Source organism: Lactuca serriola, chromosome 6 (assembly GCF_051521515.1).
Source record: "Lactuca serriola cultivar US96UC23 chromosome 6, Lser_US96UC23_V15, whole genome shotgun sequence".
In the NCBI taxonomy this organism is placed as follows: domain Eukaryota; kingdom Viridiplantae; phylum Streptophyta; class Magnoliopsida; order Asterales; family Asteraceae; genus Lactuca; species Lactuca serriola.
This window is the reverse complement of record NC_136413.1, coordinates 21,242,781-21,265,122: the sequence shown is the minus strand read 5'-3', so window position 1 is coordinate 21,265,122 and position 22,342 is coordinate 21,242,781. Positions and strand designations below refer to the sequence as shown.

General features: G+C 38.9%; 2 protein-coding genes across 2 annotated transcripts; both read left to right on the top strand.

Moving 5' to 3' along the window:
- The first annotated feature begins 1,232 nt into the window (after window positions 1-1,232).
- Window positions 1,233-2,376, top strand: LOC145057980 (protein SRC2 homolog). Its single transcript, XM_079005891.1, has one exon. The coding sequence runs from the start codon at window positions 1,416-1,418 to the stop codon at window positions 2,259-2,261; it is 846 nt and encodes a 281-aa protein (XP_078862017.1). The 5' UTR covers window positions 1,233-1,415; the 3' UTR covers window positions 2,262-2,376.
- A 140-nt stretch (window positions 2,377-2,516) lies between these two features.
- Window positions 2,517-20,294, top strand: LOC145059559 (uncharacterized). The gene is made up of 5 exons (XM_079007395.1): window positions 2,517-3,553; window positions 13,455-13,508; window positions 17,186-17,293; window positions 18,614-18,926; window positions 20,244-20,294. The coding sequence occupies exons 1-5, from the start codon at window positions 2,880-2,882 to the stop codon at window positions 20,292-20,294; spliced, it is 1,200 nt and encodes a 399-aa protein (XP_078863521.1). The 5' UTR covers window positions 2,517-2,879.
- Window positions 20,295-22,342: the final 2,048 nt, after the last annotated feature.

Sequence of the window (22,342 nt, the reverse complement as noted above, 5' to 3'; positions counted from 1 at the left end):
AAAACCATAGAACGTTTCATTTAAATAAAAGTCGATTGTTTGTCGAATACTAATAATACCGTTCAACCAAAGGATTGAATAAGGCAGTAATTAGGATTGAATAAGAGTTGAATGAAGTGTGGGTGATGACATGAAGTAGAGTTGAATGGAGTGTGGGTGATGACATGAAGTAGAGTTGAATGAAGAAGTTGAATGATTATTGAATGGTTCAACAGAAAGAATAAAATGATGATTATGATTAAATAAGTGTTTAATGAGTTGTGGGTGGTGTTGTATAGATGTTTAATGGATGATGTGACAATCCATTGAACTCTATAGAATTCAATAGATTGTGGATGCTCTTATAAATAGACCGGACATGATAACTTTTGCAATGTTATTTGACCGATGATTCTTTGAAATTTTTTAAAAAAGATTACGATCTAGGCTTTTAAATGAGGATACATCCCTAGTAGTATCTAAAATGCATATGGTCATGGAAGTTCATACACAATGATGCACTACTCCAAACATATTATCTTCGGATAACATTTATTCGCTAGCATATGACATACGCAATATTCATAAACAGTCACGACATAATTCAAAACATTGAATTTGTAAATCATATATAGATTTTAAACATAATATACATGTGTCCCACACTGAAAGTAACCACGTATTCACCTCAAGCAAGTAGTGCATGTCTTACATCCATTCCTACCGTGACTTTTCGATCTCTAAAACCTCAATGGATTTAGACCGTCCAACGATCTATTTGTCTTATAAAAAGAGTGCATGTATTTATAGTACTTTATTGCTTGATGTATCCTTTGTCTGAGTGTATGTGTTTTTGACATTTTATATAAATGAGAGGAGACATATAGTAAACCTTAATTTTTTTTTCCTTAGCATTGGACACGTTCATATGCCACCGATCCATTTATATTCCTATAAATCTGTTTGTTAATTACGTACATCCCACAACTTGCTTTGTCATCAGTTGATAAAAGGCTTGATCGTGGATCAAAGGGAAATGAGCATAATATTTATTTCTTCTATATAGAAAAGGGATTTATTTATACGTAATTTAATATACTATTTCTGGAATGATAATAATATCTACAAAGATTCTATTTATAAGTGTGGTTCGTAACAGATTGTGTCATAGAATGGATGATCTCGAAATTCGACACAAAATTACAAAATCCACATTCCACACGGTTTCGACTCGGTTTAAAAATCCATATTCCAACGGTTGACCCGTTTATTACGGTTAACAGAGAAACGGCGGGTCGACGGTTATATTCTGAACCGCTAAGATCAACCACGCCACCTTCCTTGCTGTTTCCTTCCCCTAAAGTCGGTTTCTTAATCACCAGTTCACCCCAAACACTATAAAAATTCATCTCCAATCTCACTTTCACCAATCAACCATGGAATACAGAACCTTAGACCTCACTCTCGTCTCCGCAAAGGGTATCAAGAAAGCCTCTCTCATCGGAAAACCAGATGTCTACGCCGTCGTTTACATCTCCGGCGCCCGAAGCAACCAAAAGCTTAGAACCCCTGTTGACAAAGACGGAGGTTCCGACCCTACCTGGAATTTCCCCTTGAGTTTTACTGTCGATGAAGCTGCCGGATTACAGAACCGACTGACGCTCGTCGTCAAGATCAAGGCTGTGGGGATTTTCAGCGATAAGAATCTCGGAGAAGTTCGCGTGCCGATTAAAGAGCTTTTGGAAGGTGTGTCGATTGAAGGGAAGACGCAGCAGCTTGTTAGTTATCAGGTGAGGACGAAGTCCGGGAAGACGAAAGGGTTTCTCAGTTTTTCTTATAAATTTGGGGAAAAGTTTTCCGGTAAGGCGGAGGAGCCCGTCACGGCTTATCCTCCCGGGATGGCGGTTGGATCAAGTTCAGCGTATGCACAACCGTATGGGGCGGCGGCGGCGGCAGGTGGGTATTACCAGCCTCCTGCTACTGGTTACCCTCATCAGCCACAGACTGGATATGCGTACCAGCACCAGCAACAACCGGGTTATGGTGGTTATCCTCCGCCACCACCGCCGGGTTACGGTGGATATCCTCCGCAACAGGGGTACGGGAATCCGGCGGTTCAGCAGCCTCCAAAGAAGAGCAAATTTGGTATGGGGTTGGGAGCCGGTTTGCTAGGTGGTGCACTGGGTGGACTGTTGATCGGCGATATTGTGTCGGATGCTGCTGATGGCGGTGGATGTGGTGGTGACGGAGGCGGATGTGGCGGTGGCTGCGGCGGCTTTTAATACTACGGTTTTTAATTTGATATTTTATATAGCATGGGTTGGTTTGTTGTTTTCATTTCCATTGTAAATATACTTTCGGTTTAAATTTTAATAAATCAACTCCTTTTACTACAAATATGATTATATCAGTGTGTTTGGACTTTGGATTGCATTTGGAACTTGGAAGTGAATATTTAACCCAATGATAATAAGACAAAAAAAAAATAATGTTAATTATAAAAAGGTTATACCTTTAATATGGAGATTTTATTTTTAATGATAGGCATAATATAAAAGTATACATCATAATTGAATATAATAATGAAATTATGAAATTTATTTCGCAACAACTGAGAGTTAATGTTTGGATTAATTAACCATTTTTCCTCAAGATTTCATGCAACTAATCACACCCAGGAAGTTCGGGATTTGAATCCCATGATGCTCACTCACTCATGCTTATCTTTTCCTATTTCTTTGACAAATTCGAATTCCATATTTTTATCTTTGTTTTAATTTTCCTTTTATAGATCTACATATCTTCACCATAAATAAAGGATTATTACACACTTATACCACACCTTCCTCGCTGTTTCCTTCTCCCAAATTCACCCAAATCTCTACTTTCACCGATCAACCATGGATTACAGAACCTTTGACCTGACACTCATCTCCGCAAACGACCTCAAAAAAGCCTTCCTCTTCGGAAAATCAGATGTCTACGCCGTCGCTTATATCTCTGGTACTGCCGGCAATCAAATGCTTAGAACCCCCATTGACAAAAACGGAGGTTCAAACCCAACCTGGAATTGTCCCATGAAGTTTACTCTCGATTTCGCAGCTATCTTACAGAATCGCCTGAGACTCATCGTCGAGATTAATGCTGTCGGAATGTTCGGTGATAAGCATTTGGGAGAAGTTCACTTCAAGTTCATGGAGAATTGCGGATCGAATTCGGAGCAGATGTTTGTTAGTCCTCGGGTGATAAGCCCCTCCGGGAAGAAGAAAGGCTATCTTAATGTCACCTATCGCGTCGGGGAAAAAATCTCCGGTAACTCGTTGGAGACCTTAACGGGTTACCCTTCCAGGATGGTGGTTGGATCATGTCCCGCCTATCAGCCTCCTGTTGCTGAATATGCGTACCTGCACCAGCAGCAACCGGGTTATGGTGGTTACCCTCTGCCACCACCGCCGGGGTACGGTGGATATCCTCCACAGATGGGATACGGGTATCCGGCAGGCAGTTCAGCAGCCTTTACTTTAAGTTTATACATTACCTGCATTAGTTTGTTTGTTTCCATGTTCATTTTGCTGTATGTTTAAATTTATAAATTTAATTTGTTCTATAACTAATACTAATACTGTTTTATTAATTGGATTTAAAAGTTATCTTTAATCTAATGGGGCACGAAACATAATGTTCACATTTTCTTGAGTGATGATATTTTTAGGTTTTATCATCTTAAGCAGAAATATATAGATCTATTTATTTATAAATTTATCAGAGTTATCTATAAATCTGATTCAAATAAATTTTAGACTTGGAATAATGATAGAAAAAGAGACCACTTAAAAAAGGGATTTTCAATTTATTACAAATGTATTATGATCTATTCTTACGGACAAAAATCAATGATTTTTTCTATTAATTGATTGTTTCAAAAATAATTATCTCTAAAACGTAAAAACCAACAAAACTATTAACAAAAAAGGGTATTCGACCCTGCTGCTTTATACGAGCTCACATTTAGTTTTTGCTAGTGAAACTTGAACTAAAAACAAGAATTAAGAGTTTCGACCAAGTATTTTATGATAATTTAAAAAAAAAAAAAAAAAAGTTTAGACAAATTGCTAATAGGAATATAACCCTATTACCCTAAAGTCCTAAACCTCATAGACTACCCACTGATCCAAAAAAAAAAAAAAAAAAAGTGAACTAGATAAAAGAAAAGTATGAGCTAAAGAAAAGTATATTAATTTTACTAAAATTAATATTTTTTATTTAGCTTATGCAGTTTTCTTTAACAAATAGATTGGTATTTTATAGGGTTTATTTGTAATTTTGGACACCTAAATTATTATTTAAAACACCTAAAGAAAAGTATATTAATTTGACTAAAATTTAAGTTGTGTTCTCGTGTTTTAGGTGGACTTAAAATTTCCAATAAAAGGCTTTAAACATAATAATAATAATAATAATAATAATAATAATACACATGAAATATTGCATTTAAAACTTTATAAAGGAAGTTTTTGAAATTCCCATTTGATAACACTATCGTGGTAAAAATAGATAAAATCACATTTCAAAGAAATTAATAGGATCCAGCCTCGCCGAATTCAACAAATCGTCTAAGCCCATTTATTATTTTCTTTTAGCCCATAATTATTTAAAGCAGAGTAGAAATCAGTAACCGTTGGACCAACAAAAATTCCATATCGGATTGAGCTTATTACAATCTTTTTTTTTTATATAAGAATATAAACTCACGTACATGATACTATATACACATATATCTCATTCAAATGGTTTATATATATATATATATATATATATATATATATATATATATATATATATATATATATATATATATATATATATATATATATATATATATAGGTTCAGGTTCATTTGAGACCATTATAATTTTGTGAGACCGTGAGACCAAATCTAAAAATAATTTTAAAATGCAAAATAAATGGAAAAATCCAAAAATTCTTTTTTTTAAATATTATTTTCGGAACTTGAATTAACTAAAAAAAATAAAAAATAAATAAATAAAATAAAAATAAATAAATAAAAATTCTGATTTTTTTGAAAAATACGTGAAATATTCTAATAGAGTATTACACCGACATATTCTAAAAATAATTTTAAAATGCAGAATAAATGGAAAAATCTAAAAAATTCTTTTTTTAAATATTATTTTCGGAACTTGAATTAACTAAAAATAAATAAATAAATAAAAATAAATTCCACTTTTTTTGAAAAATACGTGAAATATTCTAATAGAATATTACACTGTACATATTCTAAAAAATAATTTTAAAATGCAAAATAAATGGAAAAATCCAAAAAATCTTTTTTTAAATATTATTTTTGGAACTTGAATTGACTAAAAAAAATTTTAAAAAAATAAAAAAATACGTCTCACGGTCTCACAAAATTAGGCCGTCTCACATGAACCTAACCCTATATATATATATATATATACATATATATATATATATATACATATATATATATATATACACACACACACACACACACACATACACACACACACACTACGATATCTGTCTAAGCCCCCGTTAATCTAAAATTCTAGCTCCGCCCGTGCGAAATCTATAACAATATTTCCGCCATTAACGTGAATTTAAGCTTTTGGATCCGTAAAATACCAAAACTAATTCAAATGGGAAGTGATTCTTTCACAATAATAGTTTTTCTCCGTACACAACAATTTATGTTTTATAGAATTGTCTAAAACATAAATTGTTGTTTATGAAGAAAAACATTGTTTTGTCAATCCCAATTAAAATACAATTATACAAATGCATGAAAGAGTTAGGAAAAAACCACTATAAAACCCTATATATTTTACCCCAATGCCTAAATAAACCATTATATTTATTTTATATACATGTTAACCCTTATTAATATTTAAACCGTCTAACCTATCTAATTTATCCGGTAAACCCTAAACATGTTATTATCAATGTATGGGAAAACCCTTCGTCGTTTGTAGGCTGCCATCAGAGATACTGAAAAAAAAAGAAAGGAAGCAGACTCAAGCAAAATGCTTCGTGGATAGGGGAAGTCTCACGAAAAAAATAAGGTAATCGATCAATCTTTGTTGTTTATTCTGTTCGTCGAAGGCATGAGTTCCCGTTTTTCTTAATTTGTTGTTTGTATTTATTGTTTAAGGGAGTCGTAACCATCGACTACGTTTTCAAGTTCCCAATAATTAGTTGAAGTGTATATGAACGGTTTGAATGACACAAATGATGAGTCTGGAGAGGAAGAATATATTCCTTCTTTAATGGACAATACAATATAGGATCTTTTTTTTTGAATGATTTGGTACAAGGAGAAATGGAATTGCCAGAACTGTCATCTGATGATGCTTAATTGAGCTATTCAGATGAAGAATTTGACAAAGGAAAGCACAAAAACACATTCTGATGAAAGACCCCCAAGAGGACTAGTTGTAACTACAAGTGGTGGTACAAGAGGAAGGCGACCAATGATATGCAATTTCTTGAATCTCAATTTGATGAAGAAGTTCCTGTAACTCAAGATGATGTGGTGCCTGAAATTTAATTTCATTGATTTGGGCAAAACTGTCATGTTTTGGGACAAAAATTCAAACTTAAATGTGTTTGTTTGATTTGGGCAACACTGTTATGTATTACGTAAAACTGTCATGTTTTGGGACAAAAATTCAACTTGTAATCTGTTTGTTTGATTCGATTTGGTTTCTTTTATTTGGTTAAATTTCTGTTTAGTTTTGGACAAAAACATGTAATTATACTCAATTATATGTTAATGGTGGTTGTTTGGTGTGTTAAAAACCGAAAGCATCAGCAAGGGCAAAATTGTCAAACATTTGTTTGTGTTTGTATCGAGTAAATGTTTACTCATTCTATTTCTGTTTCTTATTTGGCTTCTCCAGAACCTGAACCAAACATCTGTTTTTATTGATTTGGCTTTTCCATTTTTATGCTTTTACTTATTTTTACCAAATTTTCCAAACATCTGTTTGTAGATAATCCAGATATCCAGTTTATTTAAATATGAACCAGAAGACTAACGTATCCACGGAGCTCAATGCTAAGCACAAAAAAAGTATTTCTTCATTTCATGTCACCTTTACTTTTACCTTTGCATTTGATGCTTGATTTCTTGGATTATGATTTTTTCTTTTGATGCATATTTGGAAGGGTACAAAATCGATGGTGTTTTATGATCTCATATTTTCCTGCATAGTCGATGAGATTCTCCATAACTTGAACCAAACATTTGTTTTTACTTATTTTTACCAAATTTTGACCAAAATTGCCCCTTCAAAAAATTTTGATTCCATTCCAATCTTCATTTAATTACATTCTATTTTTGATTCCATTCCAATTATTGATTTCATTTTTCTGCATAATCTTGATGTTACAATCTATTAAATTACATTCTATTCTTGATTTCTTTCTAATCTTGATTCCATTCCATACTAATCAAATGAACCATAACAAAAATGTTAAAAACGTCCAACTATAACACTAGGGCAAACATGTCCAACTATAACAAAGGAACCTAATACAATCCAAGTACTCACAAAACTACATTATCTTCATACAACAAAAGTGTATAATAAACCAACATCACAATTCCATTACAAATGTGCTTAATAAACCAACATCACAATTCCATTACAAAATTTAGGAAAAGGGTAAAACGGTCCACACACTCACACAAAAGTTCCAGATGTACTCGACAATTCTCCAGATCCATATTCTTCTTTGAAAGATTCATATTTTCCTTGAACAATTTCTTATTATCCATATGCAACTCATTAAGTTTACTCTTGTACGAGTGCATACCCAAATCCTCATCTACCCATACAAAAAAATTTACAATATTTTGAAGGATCCTACAAAAAAATGTAGTATCTGAGTAAACATTATAAAAACCAAATCAATCAAGGCTAGAATTTCATAGACCGGAGAATTTTGGTATCGAATTAAATGTTGGTCAGGAATAGTCGAAGTCCAGATTTTTGGTTGTTCACTACATTTACACATCAAATTTTTATAGTTTGAAGTTAAGGAAGAAGAAGAAGAACTGCTTGATCGATCAACCATTCTGGAACAGTTGCGAGGAAAGAAGAAGTCTATGAGGAACGATATGGTGATTTTGAAGCTGGCAACATCTTTTTAACCTAACATTTCTTATGTAAGTGGGTGTTTGGATAAATTAGATTATAACTTATTAGCTTATTTGCGGAGAGAATAAACAATAAACAATAAGCAAGGGGGAGATATTTATTAAAATCAGTTTATTTAGCTTATCCCTACCACAAGAAGCTGATTTTTAAGGATTCCTATCCAAACACTTAAACTTAGCTTATTGTGGTGGGAATAAGCAATAAGCAATAAACACCATCTTTTTTCCCTATCCAAACACCCCCTAAATGATACCATGTGAGGTATGTTACTGGTTGCCAAATTGCAACTGGTTAGAAAGCATTAAATGGGAAAAAAGGATATTAATAAGGGTTAAATTGTACATAAAATAAATACAGTATAATGGTTTATTTAGGCATTGAGATAAAATAGATAGGGGTTTCCAAAGAGTTAACCCATTACACACCTAGGAAGTTCGGGATTCTTAAATCTTTAATTCTTTATCTGCTTTTATTTTTCAAATCTAAAATTCCATATTTATCTTTCTTTTTATTTTCCTATTTAACCAAATATATTCATCCTCCAATATCTTCACATGTTTGTTTAGTTGGAATTTGTAACGCCCGTAGATCAGGGCTAGTCAATTTAGAGACAATAAGAGTCAAAATGACTTTTTGATAGAAGATTATTTAGGATGAATAATCCTAACTAAGTTGTAGTATATGTTACAAGGTTTCCGTGCATATAAAGAACGCCAAAATCTGAGTTATAACAAAGAAGTTATGATCTGTCGAAGTTTCGCGACAGAACCGGCACGACAAAGCGCGACGTAAAAAGTGAATTTACGTTAGAGCGATATTTAGCCTTAGCAATCTAAACGAGAATCGAAGATCTCGTTGTTGGTATCGAAGCGATAAAAAGTTAGGCGAGAACGGACGTCAAACGAAGAAGTTATGAATTTATAACGAAGTTTTCTGTCGCGGCCTATTAAAAATAAATAATAAAAATAAAAGTCAAAATTAGCCGACGGAGTCTAAACGAAAGTTGTAGAGCGTAGTCTCACCTTCGCGTGGATATAAAGAACATCGAAAATGGAGTTCGTATGAAGAAGATATGAATTTCCGAAGTTTATTAATCATTTTGTATTTAAATTTAAAAGGAAATTCGGAAGCATTATCCGAAGGAGTCACCGGTCTGATCCGAGGTACGCGCCGCGTACTCGAGTACGCCCCGCGTACTCCGAAGTGTCGACATTCGCAGCAAGTGGCTTCGGATGACGAACGCCATGACGCATTCGGACCAGTACGCCCCGCGTACTCCCAGGCTCCAGCCTCCTATAAATAGGATGCGAAGGCAGCCGACCCAATTGCCAATTTCTTCTCTTCTCTCTCCCGTTTTGCATCGTTTTGCGTGCCAGAAATACCCCGAAGCCCCGGTATTATTCTCTAGCCCCGAGGCAAGTCCCGAGATCCCGAAGATCCCGAGAAGTGCGGTTCCCGAGCCAAAGCTCTGCCCGCGAGAAGTTCGATTTTTGTGAAGATCTTCCAGATCTGCGGTGGATTACTACTTCTGCAAGTCGTAGTGCTGTCCGATCATCTTCTGATCATGTGAGTGTATACTACCTTTCATAAACACGATAATAATACAAGTGTGGTTTGAGTGTATTAAGTATATTGTTGTTTATATGTGTGGGTGTGTAGTTACCTTCTTCTAACACATAAATATGAAGTATTTGCTATGAAATACGTGCTATGTGCTTATATGTTATTTGTCTATTTGAGATGGGCATGGAAATTGGAGTTTTATACAGGTGTTAAATGATTTAAACTGTGTAAGTATTTATATCTACAAAAATTGTTGGGTAGAACATAGGTAGATGGAATAGTTGGTGACTATGGAGTTAGCGCCTATTGTATAAACCTTGGTGACTATGGAGTTAGCGCCTTTTGTATAAACCTTGGTGACTATGGAGTTAACACCTATTGTATAGACCTTGGCGACGATGTGACTTCGTGCCTACTTGATGAACCTTGGCGACTATGGAGTTAGCGCACGTTGAGTAAACTTTGGCGACTATGGAGTTAGCGCTTGTTAAGTATACCTTGGCGACTATGGAGTTAGCGCTTGTTAAGTGAACCTTGGTGACTATGGAGTTAGCGCCGCTTGAGTGAACCCCGACGACTATGGAGTTAGCGTCTGATAACTATGGATTTAGTACTCGATAGATAAACTTTGGTAGTAATGGATTTCGTGCCGATTCCTTAGGAATAAGTGAATGAAGGATAGTTGGTTCTTAGGGTGGAACCTTAAGAAGATAATGGGGATGGGTATTTGGGTTGATTGTTTGATAATTGAATATAATAAATGTATTATTGTGGGTTGAAAACCCTATATGCTCACCAGGCTCCCAAGCTTGACCCACTCAGCTTTCTTTTCATTACAGGTAATGACACAAGAATATAAGTCGGCGGACTTGACGAGAGATTTTGGATTATAGATCAATAGTTGAATAACTATTGTAAGGTCTATTTTATATTGTTTATGCTTTTGGTCTGTAACGAACATGACATCCTGAGGTTTTATTATTTAATGAAAATACATTCTCTTTGAAAAAAAAATGTTTTGATAAATTTTATCATATTTTATTTTGGGAACAAATTCCGCAACTCTTTTAATCAAAAGATTACTCTGATTTTATAAAAACAAAGCATAAACAAATCGGTCTTTTCTGGCCGTGAAATTGGGGAAGTCACAGTAAAGTAGGTTAGATCTGATCCCACATCGGCTGGGAAGGAGAACTAAGCATTCCTTATAAGGGGTGTGGATACCTTCCTTGTCACAACGCGTTTTAAAGCCGTGAGGGTAGCAGATCCCATAAGAACTCTGCAGTTAAGCGTGCTCGGGCGGGAGTAGTACCAGGATGGGTGACCCCATGGGAAGTCCTCGTGCCGAGTGGCCCAAAGCGGACAATATTGTGATACGTGCCAGAGGGGGATGTTGCAAATGGTATCAAAGCTAGGGCACGGGTCGATGTGTTCGACGGGGACGTCGAACCCTATAATGGGGGGTGAAAGTGGGTTAGATCTAATCCCACATCGGCTGGGAAGGAGAACTAAGCATTCCTTATAAGGGGTGTGGATACCTTCCTTGTCACAACGCGTTTTAAAGCCGTGAGGGTAGCAGATCCCATAAGAACTCTGCAGTTAAGCGTGCTCGGGTGGGAGTAGTACCAGGATGGGTGACCCCCTGGGAAGTCCTCGTGCCGAGTGGCCCAAAGCGGACAATATTGTGATACGTGCCAGAGGGGGATGTTACAGAATTCCTATTATAGTTTCACTCAACTTGAAGCACAATCAAATCTTGTTGATCGTAACACGGTCTCCCAGGTTAGAGGTCCAAAAAAACAATAATAAAAATAAAATAACGGTTAAGGATTCGAATCCGGTATCAGATCAAACTCGTTCCAAAATTGAGATCGGTTTCATAGAAACCAGATGTGTGAATCCAATCCACCGGTTGATACTGGTTTGGGGATATATTTGTTGAACGGTATGACAAAAACCTGGTTTGAAAAGCCAGTTTTGAAACTTATCATTTTCTTTCTAGAAAAATCTGATTTAGTTTTTCTAGAAAAAGTTAAAACATTTTATGTCCTAACTTTTGTGCTTATGTGTTCTAGAAATAATGTCACTCTTGGACACTATTTCCAACATGGCGAGGATTATATCACCAACTTCATGTGTAATGTTAAGATTACCACTATAGACCCAAAGCTATTCTAATCTTATTTGCTACACCACTTTGTATATGTTAAGACATATTGTATGACCAAATGGGAAGGCTACATCCCCCTTTCACCCTTATAGACTACCGAAGTGACATGTATAAAACATATAATCTTAGTTTCATAACAATACAAACACTGCCACTATACAATATGAACCTGAAAAGAATTGGTATAAGACTCTTCCAAGACGTTGCCTCATCCATATACAGTCTATTTAAATTTCTAACAGGAGGAGACACACCAATTATACATAAAGAACCTCTTATAGTACCCTCATTGTAACATTCGACTTTATCGGTATATTCCTTCCAACCCCTATGTGTAAATTTCCTTTCATTATTGGTCCCTAGTCAAGTACGTTGGGCGTACTGTATGAGTGCATTGGGCGTACTGACTCGAAGAATGGAAGCAGAGGCACCCACGCACGATGTGTATACGTGGGAGTATGCTGGGCGTACGCTAAGCAGGGGCAAACCCTAATTTTTAGGGTTTGTGCCCTATTTAAATTATAAAAAACTTATATTGCCTTGGTTGCATCTTATGGTCACTTTCCACTTTTCCAAACCCTAATAAGGAAACCCTAATCTTCATTGAGTGTTTGTGAGCCTTTGTGTAATATTTTGTGGTGTTTTTGTGCCCATTGAAGGAAGTGAAGCTTGGTGGTGATGCTTTGGTGGACTTAGAGCTTGAAGATCCAGGATCTTCATCAGCTTTGCAAGCATTTGAGGTATAAAGCTCCTAACTTGATGGTTTCTTATGCTAGATCTAGTTTATGGCCTTGTTTATGCATTTTTGGTCCCTTTAAGCCTTGTTTGGGAGTATGAGCTACTCCAACAACTAGGGATGATAGATTTAGGATTTTCTGAGGTCCCTTGTGCATAAAAATGATAACTTGATGGGTTTCGTTCAACCATGAAAGGTTGATGTTCTTATTAATAGAGTTAAGATGCAAGAATTGGACTTTGGGGTGTTTTTAGCCATGGAAAGGCTTGAAGTCTTCGACTTTATGGTTTAGGACCTTAATATGATGTTAGTTTGTGGGTTGGATGATAAGTACTTAAATGTTCAAGACGTTTGACTAAGGACCTGAAATCATGTCAGTATGCGGGGTGTACTCCTGAGTACGCTGAGCGTACTGGGTGCGAGCCCCGTCTCCGGAATCGATCACGTATGCATGGCATACAAGTCTGGTACACCGAGCGTACACTAATCAGTGGGCCAAAGGAGTGTGGGCTTGGTTTTTTTCCGGCTATGTTTTGATTAGGCTTGGACCCTTAACTTCTATGGATCATTTTTGTACTTTGGGCTATTGTTGGACATTGGGCCTTCTTGGATTGGACCATGATAAGCTTTGGGTACCATTTAGGATTTTGGGCTATATTGGGCTTTGGAGTTTTGGTTATTGGGCTAAGTGAGGAAAGGGTAAAATGGTCTTTTATCCTGAGAGTTGGACTAATGAATGAGATTCATAACTTTGGTTTGTCGCCCAACTTATTAATTGGGTCTTATTTGATTGATTAATGCAGGGATTTTCTGGATCAGCATTTCGAGCTTTTATCTGAGATATTCAGCAGCCTGAGGTGAGTTTCCTCACTGTTCTTGGTGGGTCGAGAGCACCAATGTCGGCCCATGGTTTATTATGATTAGGATGTTAGTTGTCTGTGTGACTCTTGCATGTATGATTTTTGATATGTATACCGGGCGGGGACCGATGCCAACCGACGCCTGATGAGTATATTGTATGTTATTTATCTTTATGATTTCTTGCATGTGTTTATATGATTATATGTATACCGGGCGGGGCCCAATGAATGCAATGAGGCAGGGGTCATCTTATATTTATGACTAATCTGTTCCGGGCGGGTCCCATTATATGTTTGATATGTATGGTATGTGTTATTTTGGGGAACTCACTAAGCTTTGTGCTTACAATTTTCAGTTTATGTTTTAAGGTACTTTCAGATCCAAGGGTAAGAGATCAGGGTGATCACATCGCGCACACCACATTGTTTCACATTTTATTTGACTCGGGTGTATTTAGATGTTTTGATTACAATTTGATTCTATTATGTTTATGTGAGCATGTTTTGAAAGATGGTTTTATTAATCTAAAAATTAAAATATTTGGTCTTGATTTTTGGGACGTTACAAGTTGGTATCAGAGCCTTGGTTTGAGGGATTCAGGCATACTCTTGGGTGTTTCTGAACGCAAACTAAGGTTTTAGTAGATTTTTCAAAAGGAAATGTTTTATAAAAGAGTTTTCTAATAAAAGAAAAGGGGTGTGGTGCATGCAATCAATCGAACTAAAGTAAGTTTTCCCAGAATACCCATACATGTTTTATGATATGCTTTGATTTGTGAATCTATGAACCACATGCTAGTTTAGGGCTAATGATATGCTTAGGATTTGCATGATAAAATGCTAAGAGAGATACCTTTGTATGCCTACTGTATGAGTTTGTAGACTTGCATGCTAGTACCGATCAGTCAGTGATAGGATGACTTGTTAGGTTATGCTTGTTCCGATTACTCGATGCTCGAATGCTGCTTGCTTTGTGCTTTTAGGAGTTCCCATTAACTTCAGCTAACTAGTAAGCGATTATGCTACGTACGTATTATTGAGACTAAATAATTTTAGAAGGTTAGGTTTTAACTCTATTGCACAGCTCTTGTTTGAGTCCAACTGTTGTAGTGTGAGACCTTTCATTCAAAGAATTATCTGGTGTTGGTGATACATAATTGTATTCATGAGCTCGTTAGAGGGTGTTAGGGGGAGTTCCTTCTGCAGATGATGGCGGGGAGTAGTGTAGTGGTTGCCCTAGGAAGAGATTTAGTGTTGGGAGCGTTGTCTTATTAAGGGTTATATGTATGGATAAGGGAGTGACTTGGAGGATTCGAAGCGATCCTTGAGGAAAGTACATATAGATGTGGAAGGTAGTATGTGCCCGTACTACTGAAAGAATGTAACACCCATAAAATTTACGCAAAATTTAAACTTTTTAATACTAACAAAAGAGTCTTATAGTAATTGTTTTTACAAAACATTTCCAATTCATTTATCATCAGAGTGTCCCAAAATAGAACACGAGGATGAGGAGCAGTATGGTCACGCCTTCGCCTTCCCTCGCTCTCCTGAAGTACCTGAAACAATAAACTGAAAATTGTAAGCCTGAGGGCTTAGTGAGCTACCCCCCGAAATACCAATACCACACTGGCAGAAACCATAGCCATAACGATCAATCAAACAATATACATACTGGGCAATCGGCCGGACTGGTCCGCCCTACTGGGACTACAGTCTATCTGAATCTATCCCGAGCCTTCGGCATGACTGGTCCGCCACGTGGGCCTATAGTCTCCCCGAACCGCTCAGAGGGTGTGTTGGCCTTCAACACAAAACATGACCACCTCAACCCAACCAACAAGCAACCAACCATGTACACATACTATCATATACTGGCAGATACACATAGCAAACATATCTATCTCATTGACCACCAATCATAGAGTTTCACTCGTAACTAGAGTATCGACCTAACAGGTCACTAACATATCAATCCTTATGGATCATAAAAGCATAACATACTATCTATCCTGATTCTGATCTAATAGATCAGAATCATATGTAGCATACCATAATAACCGATCTAACCGATCTCTAGTATAACAACCATCCTAAAAAGGATGAATTCTAGCAAAGCGATAACATAACACCCATCCTAAACCAGGATGAAATCTAGCATGGCAATAACAAAGCAACCATCCTAAACCAGGATGAAATCTAGCGTGGCAATAACAAACCAACCATCCTAAACCAAGATGTAAATCATAAAAGGCCGACCTTGGTGCCGTAGACCCTATCGATATAGTGAGGATAACTCACCTCGCAGATGTCGATTGAAATGCAAACTTCAACTATCGGATCACCTGACACCAGCTCCACCACCTATAACCATAGCACAATATACTCATAAGTTCTTACTCTTATGAGACACCTCGTAACCTCTTAGTAATTCCTGATCAAGGCCAGAGTCCTCAGTCAAGGTCAACAGTCCATGTTGACCTCAACTCGCCGAGTGCACTCGGCCACTCGCCGAGTCCATGGAGCATATTCCAACTCGCCGAGTCATCGGAGTGACTCATCGAGTTCCTTCGAATCCCGATCAATCCTTAAGGGCCACCCGTCGAGTTTCCTCCTTGCAACTCGACGGGTATACATGCATGCCTATCCAAGGGAAAAGCCATCCGACTCGCCGAGTTGTTCTTCAACTCGTCGAGTTTTATGGTGATATTCATCGGACTCGCCGAGTTGTTCATCCAACTCTCCGAGTTCAATGGCCATCTTCATGTGACTCGCCGAGTCACCCTTGCGACTCGTCGAGTCCATCCAGTCCTTTTTTCATACAAACTTGTTTTGAGCCATGCAGTGGCTCCAAATCACAGATCCAAACTTCTAGGGAATACTTACCACGTAAAGTTGCAAACTTTACGTACATGCATGGTTATAAAGGCTCCAAATGTCTATTTTAAGTTCTTAATGGAGCTTCTAGTCCAAGAGGGACTTCAACCACAACCAATACAACACCTTTATGACTCTAGCACCCAAGGAGGGTCCAGATCTGAAGTTACAACTTCAGATCTAGCCCATAGCTCAACATTCCAACTTGAAAATCCATAAAAAGCCCTAGAACTCAACAAGAGGAAAGAGAAGGAAGTAAGAATGGCACTTTGATACCTTCAAAAGATGCTAGCTGAGGCAAAACCCGTTCCCCCCCTCCTTTCTTGCTTCAATTTCCTTTGCACTCTTAGCTCCCTTCCTCCAAAATCCTCTTTTCCAAGCTTCAAACCCACACCAAGGCACACACACACGAATTAGGGTTTATAAGGCTCTCAAAGACTGTAAGGAAGCCCAAAGGAGACCGAGGCTCCTTTAAATAGGGGTGCAAACCCCGGGATTTAGGGTTTCATCTGCCAGCTCCTACTCGCCGAGTCCCAATAGTGGACTCGCCGAGTAGGTCACTAAAAACGCGTTCTCACCCCGCTGCTACTCGACGAGTAGGTCAACCAACCCGTCGAGTAGAGCTTTATCCAGAAATTCTTAATAAATAAATACCTGAGGATCGGGGCATTACAAAAGAAGAGGATTTGTACTCGAGTCAAGGAAAGATGCGATGATGCCAAGAAGCTTGTAGAGTATGTGATTCCTCGTTGTATATATTTTTGTGTGTTCTGATTGTTTGAATGGTCTATTTTCAGTATGGTGGTCACTCGAGGAAGACCTGGTAGTGGTTCTGGTGCTGGTGAGGGTTCATGTTTGGGTTCTGGAGTTGTACAGTTGGATGATCAGATACGGAAGTTCATTTTGTTAGAGATTACCCGCAACATACTCGAGCAGAATCATGTGATCTTTAGTATGATCATGGAGTGTATCATAAAGGTTTTAGAGGAGTGCTTGGGCTCATTCCGTTCTGAGATGGTAGTGATGCGCACTTTGACTTTCCATGAGTTCCGGGCATGTAGGGCCCCGGAGTTCTTCGGAAAGAAGAACCCGATCATGAGCAGACGTTAGTTAGCGGATGTCGCTAATGCCTTCCGAACTAACATTTGTCTCAATGGGGAAAAGGTCAGACTTGCTTCCTATCTTCTGAAATACAGATCTCGAGACCGGTGGGTGAAGATAGGACATGCCTTGGGAGGTGAGGCGATTGAGTCCATGACTTGGCAGGATTTTATGATGGGATTTCGGGCCAAGTTTGCACCTGTGATTGAGGTCCAACAGTTAGCGAAGGAGTTCTAGTACCTTCACCAGATTACTGAGACGGTGGCTGAGATCACCGGTGTTCCGCCAGAGGGCGTTGCTAGTTCTGCAGTTTGTGGTGGATGAGGTGATGAAGAAGGAAAGTTACCATGAGATGTTGAGGAGTGATATCAGGTAGTTTGTGAGTCGATCCAGTTGTAAGACACTGGATGATATGATAGTGCGAGCCAGAGAGAGAGAGGGAGAGAGAGATATATTGACTTGGAGATGGAGAGGAAGAGGAAACCGGATCAGGTTTAGGGTTTAGAGGGTTCGGGAAAGAGGCCCAAGATTTTTTAATTGAGATCGAGAGACCGATAGGGTCGGGCCCGCTGCAGAAAGTTCGGAAAGGCACACGATGGGGCGTGTAAGGTGGGTGGTTCCGGCTGCTTCATGTGCGGTAGGACGGGTCATATTAGCACGTATTGCACTGCTACCACTACCACCACCCATACATCTAACCTGATTTGATTCCATTGCAATCAGAGGGGCCATAAGAAGGCCAGTTGCCCGAGTTTGGTAGCAACGGGACTAGTGGTAGGACCCGATCCAGCGACTTTATGAATTACTGATGGCCGCCAGGGCAATGCAGATATGCCTGTTGTGAGGAGAATGGCTTTTTAGCTAACACCTGATGTGGTGACAGGATCATTCCTCATGAACGGTATCTCTGCCTTGGTATTGTTTGATTCGGGGGTTACCCGATCTTTTATATCTCTTGCGCTCAACAAGAGGTTAATGGGTACTCCGGGGGAGCTGGATTGTCCATTAGAGGATGAGATTACGGATGATCGATATGTCTGTGTATCGAGGGTTCATCAGGGTTGTGTTCTAGAGATGTTCAATGAGCAGTATCCGATTGATTTCGTTCTTATTCCTTTGTGCAGGAACAAGGTTATTATAGGGATGGACTGGTTGAGCCCCAATGAGGCATTGATTAATCGTGAGCATCAAATGGTGCATATTCAAACCCCAAGTGAGGGAGATTTAGTGGTTCATGGGGAGAGTGATCAGCATGGGCCGATTATATGTTCATCATCTAGGGCCGGACGTTATCTTCAACAGGGTTGTTCCGGATTTGCTGCCTATGTTATGGATACCCGGGGGAAGGGTAAGATGAATGTGGATGATGTTTCGGTTGTTCGGGAATACCCAGACGTATTTCCGGAGGACTTGCCTGGAGTACCTCCAAAGAGGCAGGTGGAGTTTAGTATTGACTTGGTTCCGGGTGCGGCTCCTATAGCCAAAGCACCATATCGGTTAGCTCCTCCAGAGATGCATGAGTTGTTTACACAGCTGCATGAGCTGTTAGACAAAGGGTTCATTCAACCGAGTAGTTTGCCATGAGGAGCGCCGATCATGTTTGTGAAGAAGAAGGATGGGTCACATTAGATGTGTATTGACTACCAGGAGCTGAATAAGCTAACAGTGAAGAACCGTTATCCATTCTTGAGGATTAATGATTTGTTTGACCAACTTCGGGGTGCATCTTGGTTTTCCAAGATCAACCTACGTTCGGGTTATCATCAGATGAGGGTCAGAGAGGAGGATGTGCAGAAGAAGACCTTTCAGACTCGTTATGGTCACTATGAGTTCGTGGTGATGCCCTTTGGGCTCAACAATGCTCCAATCGCGTTCATCGACCTCATGAACCACGTATGCAGGCCGATGTTGGATCGGTCTATGATTGTATTCATTGATGAGATCCCGGTCTATTCCAAGACCCAGGAGCTACATGAGGAGCACTTGAGGGAGGTATTGGAGACTCTGAGGAGGGAGAGACTGTATGCAAAGTTCTCCAAGTATGATTTTTGGTTGCGCGAGGTGCAATTTCTGGGGCACCTTGTCAACCAGAACGATATTCTGGTCGATCCGGCCAAAGTCGAGGTCGTGATGAGATGGGAGTTTCTGAGGTCTCCATTTGATATTCGAAGTTTCCGTGGTTTGGCAGGTTATTATCGGAGATTCATTCAGGATTTCTCCAAGATAGCAGTTCCTCTGACTCGATTGACAAAGAAGACTGTCACTTTTCATTGGGGGGCTTAGCAATATTCAACTTTTGAGACTTTGAGACAGAGATTATGTGAGGTGTCGATTTTGACCTTGTCGGAGGATGTTGAGGATTTTGTGGTTTATTGTGATGCATCGATCATGGGTTTGGGTGTAGTTCTGATGCAAAAGGGTCATGTTATTGCTTACGCTTTGAGGCAGCTAAAGCCTCATGAGGCGAACTATCCTACGCATGATTTGGAGTTGGGGGTTGTGGTTTTCGCTAGGGATGTCAAACACCCCCGTGGGACCCCGATACCGTACGAGACTAAATTTTTAAAAAAACCGGGAGCGGGTACGGGGGCGGGGGAAGATCTAAACCCCGTTTATTTTCGGGACCGGGGTTGGGAGTTGGTATTTCCGTCCCGTACTCCCACGGGGGCCCCGGTTGTACATTTATGTAAAAAATATATATTTAATATAAATTACATATACAAAATAGATTTTCTAATTTTTGGTTTAGTGTAGGTTTCACTTTCCCGTTTCCAATTAATGGACGTTGAAGATATAGTGAATTGATCATATATTTTTGAACATGTAAGTATTTTATATTTGTAATGTTGGATTTGTCGTATTTTATATTTGTAAGATTGTTGGAAATGTCGTTTTGTAATGTTGGATTTTTAATTTTTTAGTTTCTAAAAGATTAAGTTTTAAGATTTTAAAGTTATTAAAAATAGTTTTTTTAGCCTAAAACAAAGCAGTTTTTAGCAAAAAAATCGAATTTTAAGCCTATAAACCGGGGGAACGGGGGCGGGACCGGGGGCGATGGAGGTAACCGGGGGCGGGACCGGTGGCTATGTAAACGGGGGATCCGGGGGCGGGGGCTACAACTGATTTCGGGAGTGGGCGCGGGGGCAGCTATTTCCGCTCCCGTTTGGTCCCGTTGACATCCCTAGTTTTCGCCCTCAAGATTTGGCGACATTACCTCTATGGGGTATGTTGTACAATTTAGACGGATCATAAGAGCCTGATGTATTTGATGGATCAACCGAATTTGAACATGAGGCAACGTCGGTGGTTGGATGTGGTGGAGGATTACGATTGCGAGATCCTTTATTATCTAGGGAAGGACAATGTAGTGGCCGATGCACTCATCCGCAAGGAGACTGGCTTTGATCATAGGTATTTGTTTGAGGATGACAGTGATTACTCCACACTTAGAGCATATTCGAGAGGCTCAGGTTGAGGCTATGATGCAAGAGCACCGAAAGAGTGAGAGAATACTAAGTCAGGTGGCTTCCTTTGATTATGATAACCAGGGGTTATTGAATCTCCGTTGGAGGGTGTAGGTTCCTTTTTGGGGTGGTGCGCGTCAGGTTTTGATGGAGGAGTCGCACAAGTCGAGATCCTCCATTCATCTTGGGGCGACAAAGATGTATAGAGATCTCCGTCTTGATTATTGGTGGCCCTGTGTGAAGTGGGATATAGCTTGGTATGTAGAGAGGTGCTTGACTTGCAGTAAAGTCAAGGCCAAGCATCATCGGCCTCACGACAAGATGCAGCCGTTAGACATTCCCATTTGGAAATGGGAAGAGATCACCGTGGATTTCATTACGAAGTTGCCTCGGACGACGCACTAAGTGGATTTGATTTGGGTCATAGTGGATCGAAAAACCAAGAGCTTGCATTTTATTCCAATTCAGGAGAGTATCTTTGTGGAGAAGTTGGCCAACATTTACATCAGGGAGGTTGTGACACAACATGGTTTGCCGGTTTCAGTGGTTTCACTCAGGGATATCTGGTTTATTTCCAGGTTTTGGAAGAGGTTCCATGAGGAGTTAGGTAGTCGTCTGCACTTCAGCATGACTTTCCACATGAAAACTAACGGACATAGTGAGTGTACTATCCATACCTTAGAGGATATGTTGCAGGCATGTGTATTGGATTTCGGTGGAAGTTGGGATACGTATCTCCTTTTGGCAGAGTTTTTCGTATAACAACAGTTCTCACACCATCATCAATCAACCTCCTTTTAAGATGCTCTATGGGAGGAAATGTAGGATCTGAATATATTGGGGTGAGGCTGGTCAACGAATCATGGGGAGTACTGAGGTGGTACTTAAGACTACTTAGCTGATTCAACAGGTTCGGGGTAGGCTTCACATAACACAGAGTCGGCAGAAGAGCTATGCCGACAAGTGACGATCAGATCGAGAGTTCCAGGTTAGGGATATTGTTCTCCTCAAGATGTCACCTTGGAAATGTGTCATCTAATTCAGGAAGATGAGCAAGTTGGGCCCCAGGTACATCGGGTCCTTTCAGGGTTTTGAGCAAAATCTTTCAAAATAAGTACAAATAACAAATTAGACCTTTTTTCAGAAAGGCAATAAAGCAAAAAACTGAACATGAAATTATGGGTGACCTTCTATATCTTTTCTCTAGTAAGGGCCTTTCAGAATCAGAAATTATGAGTGAAATTGGTTTGATAACGAGATAGAAATGGAAGAAATATAAATCTCGACTACAAACCTAGCTCAATTTTGAGGTCACTATCATCGGGAGCAGTAGACATAGAATAAAGTCAACCCTAATAAACCCAAAAACTGATTTTAAGATTGAAGTTG